Source organism: Solenopsis invicta, unplaced genomic scaffold (genome assembly GCF_016802725.1).
Source record: "Solenopsis invicta isolate M01_SB unplaced genomic scaffold, UNIL_Sinv_3.0 scaffold_302, whole genome shotgun sequence".
Taxonomy (NCBI): Eukaryota; Metazoa; Arthropoda; class Insecta; order Hymenoptera; family Formicidae; genus Solenopsis; species Solenopsis invicta.
This window is the reverse complement of record NW_024105265.1, coordinates 10,669-17,164: the sequence shown is the minus strand read 5'-3', so window position 1 is coordinate 17,164 and position 6,496 is coordinate 10,669. Positions and strand designations below refer to the sequence as shown.

The window sequence follows — 6,496 nt, the reverse complement described above, 5'->3', positions numbered from 1 at the left end:
TCAGTGTGTAACCTCTCTGTATTTTCGCAACGACGACGAGTCAACAGTATTATGCCTCGAGTGTAAAAGCAAACACTCAAGCTTTGAGAAAGAAAATTACCTCGGGGTAATTACCCACTATATCTATCTCGGCCATCCATACAATCCGCAAAGGTGCGATTCTTGCCGCGCGCCCGTGGCTGCCCGCCGTCACCCTCTCGATTGTGACCGTTGCCCCCAGGAGTTGGAAGAATTCGTAACTTATTTAATCCGGGAGGGAGACAGTCCCTGGAACGATTCCGACGCCACCATACTTGCGCTCTCGCGGCACCCCTTCTAAAGTTATAAAACTCCCCTCACTAGGCCATCGGTCGCGGAAAATCGGGCCCGTCCGCCGGTAAATCCGGCCACGCGATCCGCTCCTGGGCTGTGGAGCCCCCGAAGCTTAGGCTTCGAAACAGCCAGTTTCGCCGAAACTTGCGTATTCCGCTCAACGGCGACCGCGCTCGGTCGGGACGTAACATAATTCTAGTGACAGCGGTGGGATAGCTCGCTCCGATAATGGAAACCCGGAACTCCGCGAAGACCATGGCCAAAACGGCCCTTACAGAAGAAGAATTAGATGCAGTACGGTTAGCACAAGATAAACATGAAAAACGATTAAGAGACGAAGCCGCCGCGATAGACCGCGAGAGAATGCAGTTGGAAAAAGAACGTAGAGCACTCGAGCGCAATAAAGAAGCAGATTCGACTCTTGCATCCGACGTAAGAAATATGTTCGCGGCGCTAAAGAATGAGATAATGCGCGAGATTAATTCACTCAGGCACGAGGTCGAAAATAGACGTCCGGAAGCGCACAGTCCGAGCTTACCTCCAGGACAGCCATTTTTTGATTCCAACGATCGGCATTCCTCATTTAACGAACCCGCATCCGACGTGCATGCAACGCACATGCCCAAGATATCTCTTCGCGAAGCGACCGAGGGTGTAACACATTTTGACGGTTACAACGTCCCTCTTTCACAATTCGCGCGCGCATGCCGACGTGCCCGCAATATTGTACCGCCAAATTACGAAAAATCACTAACGAGATTGTTAATAAACAAACTTCGTGGTCGTGCATATTCCGCGGTGGAAGACGAACCCTGCGATACAGTAACTCAGTTAATCGATCTTTTAAACGGAGCGTTCGGGTCCGCTAATACTATAGCCCAGTATCGCGGAGAACTCAGTACGGTTTATCTTAAAGCCCACGAACACATCTTAGATTATATTAGTCGCATAAAAGAGCTTAGGGCAGCCATCCTCGATTCGGAGCGTCGAGCTCACGGTATACTCGTACATCTGTTAAGCGCAATTTGGAGCTCGGTCACCAACCTCCTATTACATCTTGGCAACCCGAGATCAAAGCCTCCGACGCAGGAATATATCTTTGTCAATGCAGAGTCAGCAGCTGCACTTCAAGGAACCAACCTCCCTGGATCGACTAATTCTCCTACTGCACCAGCCCCTGAGACACGCCCAGATCAAGAGAACAAAGACGTCAACAACGAGACATCATATGGCGAATTGCGTAAATACCTCAACAGAGTAAAAAATTCCCCTTGAAAGAAAATTGTATTAATCATCCCAAAATCGTTTGTAATTAAGTTAATTTTTATCTCTAAATCCTTTCTAGCATTTGATCCTAAGAATGAGCGTCCCTCAGCATAATAAATTTTCTTTAATTGTTATTCGAACACTCAGCGTTAGTTATAATTATTTGTAAGAAAAATGTTGAACTAGCATTCAACATTTTTCTTTCCCCAAGAGGGGGGGTGTCACGTCCGCGACGTTGCGAGTATAAATTTTTTCGACACCGGTATAAAACAGACGGGCAAGCCGGCATTCGCTAACAAATCTAACTGTCAGGTCGCATCCTGTTCTTAACATTTTCCAGCGCCGGATAGTCGCGGCAGAATGATATGCACGCACGGCCAGTAAGTCATAAAATCATAGACTAATGTCTATTTAACATTTCCCAGCGCCAGATAGTCGCGGCAGAGCGATCTGCACGCACGGCCAGTAAATCGTAAAATCATATTTAACATTTTCCAGTGACGGAAGGTTGCTAGAGGAAAACTGCGCCTACGACACTCGAAAAGTAATAAAATCTCAATCCAACATTTCCCAGCGCCGGATGGTCGCGGCGGAGAAGTCCGCTCGCACGGCACTTGAAAGACACCGCGACAGAGAAATCTGTCGCGCGACCGTTAAAGTCATAAAATCGCGAACTGACATTTCCCTGACATTTCTCAGTGCCGGATGGTCGCGGCGGAGAAGTCCGCTCCCACGGCACTTGAACTTGAGTTTTCTCATTTAAGAAATCTGAGTGGTGGTTGCATCAGCTGCAACCCCTTTTTTTTTTTTTTGGTCAGGAAATGCATTACTGCATTTCCGCGCCATGTGGGGACATGGCGCTGGGTATGTGGGGCTCTCTCCCCAAAGGGAAGGTATACCCACTAAAACCTGACCGTTTCCGGCGTCTGGGCTTGGGACGGAACACGGGATCGGCCTAAGCATGCACCGTGATCCGTCCTAACCCAAACGGGTCTCCGCTCAAGAGCAGAGACCCCCCTCCGGAGTTAGCAGCCGAGACCCAACCGAAGTCGAGCCCCAGCCGCCCGAACCGGGATGCCGGATGTGCGCCGGACCCCCTTGGGAGAGGGCCCTAGGTACGCACTCCCGCACCCCCAGCCCCAGACGGGTCAGCCGGGCAAGTACCCCGCCGCTAATTCCGTCCGAGGCTTACCTCCTCAACAGTGGAGAGGGTAGGGCCCTCTGTCCGGTCTGGCCGGTGCTGTGAGGGTCCCCCCTCCCCACTGTTCCTTCCCGGCTCCAGCTCAAACCCTCGGTGAGGGGATCGTTGAGCCCCGCCGGCGTCACGGCCACGACCTGACGTCGTCGCCGCGAAACCGGCGATAACCAGCGGGCAGGAAGGGTGGCGACGAAGTCACCCCCTTTCTACCCTTTCCTTCCCACAGGGGGGGGGTGGAGAGGGAGGAGGACTCACTGATGTTGTTGTAGGTATACTCTCCTCCGTCTCCCCCCCCTTTTCCTCCTCTCAGGGGGCGCATCAGGCGCCTCCTCCCGTACGCGTTCAGCAGCCTCCTTCTGCCGCATCACATTGCCGCAGAAGGAGGCAAAAGCATCCCACTTTGTGGGACTCTCTAATATCTCCCTCACAACCGTGGGCTCATTGTCCCATGCTGGGCACACCTCTAAGGTGTGCTGCGCCGTGTCCCTCGGCTCCGGACAGTGGTGGCACCTTGTGGTGGCCTCCCGTCCGATCCTCTCGTGCAGGTGCTCCCCGAAGCAGCCATGCCCGGTGAGCACCTGCGTCATGTGGAACGAGAGACCCCCATGACTCCTCCCCACCCACTGCTCGAGTAGAGGCCCTACCGCCTCAACAACTCTGAGCCCTGGCATGTGGCCTCTCCCGCCAGTGCCGGAACTCCTCGTGCCTAGCGCGGTTTCTCCTTTCCAGGAGCGACTCGTTTGCCGCCACCCCGGCTCCGCGGGCGCGTTCCTCCTTCCAATTGTACATCTCCTCCAAGGAGCACGCGACATACGCCCACGGGACCGAGCCCGCGAGCACACAAGCCGCCTCCTTAGGCACGGTGCAGTACGCCCTTGTCACCCTGATGGCCATTTTGCGCTGGGCTCCGTGGAGCAGATCCAAACTTCTGGCAGAGGCCACCAGGGAGGCGCACCACACCGGCGCTCCATACAGTGCGATGGAGCGCACCACCCCCATATAGAGGCGGCGCGCCCCCTCGCCGGGGCCACCGAGGTTGGGCATTATGCGGCTGAAGCTCTGCACCGCAGAGCCCAACCTGGCGGCCATCCACTCCCAATGGGGCCCGAAGGACCAATGCGAGTCGAGGATCAGCCCCAGATACTTCATCTGGGGCTTCACCTCGACCCGCGTGCCATCCACTTTAATATGGGTCCACCTGGGACCTCTCTCTCGAGGGCCTCCCAGCCAAAGAACCTCCGTCTTATGGAGGGCTACCTTTAAACCCAATTGCCTGATCCTCCTCAATACCGGAGCTAGCCCCGAAGCTCGCCACTCTGCGTCTCGCCTCGTGCCAGTCGCTTCCCTGTATAACCACCAGGGTGTTGTCGGCGTAACATACCAACGACACCCCGGCAAGAGGGTGCAGCCTCAGAACATGTTCATAACCAATATTCCAGAGCAGGGGTCCCAAGACAGATCCCTGCGGGACTCCCCTATTCACCGCTCTCCGCATGCATCCTCCATCCCGATTACCGCAAATTATGGTGCGGTCGCCGAGGTAGGCCCCGACTGCCTCCTGCAGATATGGAGGGACCCCCTTTCTGCGGAGACCCTCCCTAATCTTATCCCAGGGCAGGGTGTTAAATGCATTGGCGATATCAAGACTTATCGCCAATGCCACCCCGCCCCTGGAGACTGCCCTGTCGACCAGGGATTTCAACCGTTGAATCGCTCCGACGGTTGATCTCCCTGGCCTGAACCCGTATTGGCAGTGTTCCAAGTCGGGGCCCACCAACGACATATGCGACACAAGACGAGACGCAATGATCCTCTCAAGGATCTTGGCCACCTCCGGTATGAGGCAGATCGGCCTCTTGGAAGAGGGGTCGTCCTCAGGCCGCCCGGCCTTCGGGATCAGCACTAGTCCTGCCTCTTTCCATGAGGCAGGAAACTGTTCCACTTGGAGGCACCTATTGAAGAGGCGCCTTAGTCTGTCACCGAGGACACTCAGAGCGATGGACCACACCCTCCCCGGTATCCCGTCAGGACCCGGGGCGGCGTTTTTCTTGAGCATCTTGTCCACCGCCCGTTTTAGTTCTTCCTCGGTGACTCCGTACTCCTCTGACCAAGCCACCCTCTGCACGACCACCTCCGGATCGTCCCGAGGCCGGGCCTCCTCCCCGGGGTCCGCCGGGAAAAGGGCGTCGACCACTTCCCTGAGGAAACCTGGATCAAGGGTCTCCGTCAACGGAGGGCCCGCACGCCGGAGTTTGTGCCGAACAATATGGTAAGGGCGCCCCCATGGATCCCGGTCCAGGGTCTTCAATAGCTCCCCCCAGGCATTGGATTTCGCCTTTGCGATTGCCGCCTGGAGGGTCTTTTTCTCCTCCCTATATAAGGCGTAGAGCCTTTTTTCCTCATCACGGTCAGCCGCCCTCTTTCTCCGGCGGCACCTGGTGTACCGGCGACGCGCGGAATTGCAGCTCTCTCTCAGAGCCGCAATCTCCGGCGTCCACCAGTACACCGCCTTTTTTCGAGGACCTCCTCCTCGCCGCCGAGGCATGGAGGCGTCGCAGATCTGCGAGAGTGCTTCGCGAAACCACTCCGCCTCCGCCTCGACGTCGATATCCTCCTCCTCAGGCGGCGCCTCCCACGATTTGGCGACGGCGGCAGCATATGCCGCGTCACCATCGAGGTGCTTCAGTGCCCAGCGAGGGGGGGAGTATCTAGCTCCCCCCTGCCGGGCTTCCTCTCTTTCCGGGGTCCTCGGCGAGGAGATCTCCATAACAATATACATATGATCAGAGAGAGTCTCCTCGTCCGAGACCAACCAGTTGGTGACATCCTCGTGGGCAGACGCCGTCCCGAAGGCTACGTCAACCACTGAGCTCCCGCGGGCTGCCACGCAGGTGGGCACCGATCCCCTATTTACGACGTGGAGGTCCAGCCCTGTTATCAGGTCCTCCAACATCTCACCTCTGCGGTCCGTTGTTGAGGACCCTCAATCCGTGGATTTGGCGTTAAAGTTGCCCGCCACCAGCACCCAACCTGGGCACAATCGGCGGACAACTCGCTCGACCTCTTCCAGCCTTGCCTCGTAGTCCTCGAGCGAGATGTTGGGGGAGATATAGACCCCCACGATAAGCCTGGCGCCCCACCGGCACGCGACGAAACCCTCGCCCCTGTCCACAGGGACGAGCGGGAGCTCCGTGCTGATTTCCCTGGCAACGATCGCAACCGAACCCACCGTGTCACCCCGCCACCTGCTATCGGAGGGGGGACGACGTATGGCTCGCCCACGATCGTCACATCGATGTCCCACTCCGCCATGGTCTGGATCAGGAGGTCCTTTGCCCTGGCGGAGTGGTTAATATTGGTTTGGAGGAGACGATGACCAGCCATTAGCGAGCCGTGTCCATCGCCTCCTCCTGGCTACTTCCTACCCTTTGCGTGTCCATCGCTGGACCTTCCTCTATTTCCATGGTTTGAGATGAGGGGGCGCTCATCTCGACACTATTATTTGCCACTTCGGTGCAGCGGGAGATTGCTGTTCCAGTGCGCCTCCCATTGCCCTCTCTTTTTTCATGGGGAGGATTACAGGCCGGCCCCCCGAAGCGGTGCCCAGCCGACACGCCCAGATCAGCGCAGAGCGGGCATCTTAGCTCCTCCTCGCAGTGTTTGGCAGTATGACCGTCACGGCCACACCTGTAGCACCGGCCTTTTCGATCCACCGTCGAT

General features: G+C 56.6%; 1 protein-coding gene across 1 annotated transcript; it reads right to left on the bottom strand.

The window, feature by feature from the left end:
* Positions 1 to 3,027: 3,027 nt before the first annotated feature.
* LOC120359890 lies at positions 3,028 to 3,363 on the bottom strand. Its single transcript, XM_039459324.1, has one exon. It carries the CDS (start codon positions 3,361 to 3,363, stop codon positions 3,028 to 3,030), a length of 336 nt encoding a protein of 111 aa, XP_039315258.1.
* Between the last annotated feature and the right edge of the window lie 3,133 nt (positions 3,364 to 6,496).

What these genes read in the sequence shown, in the direction of transcription:
- LOC120359890 (XM_039459324.1), bottom strand. Translation starts at nt 3,363, where the DNA reads ATGACGCAGGTGCTCACCGGGCATGGCTGCTTCGGGGAGCACCTGCAC.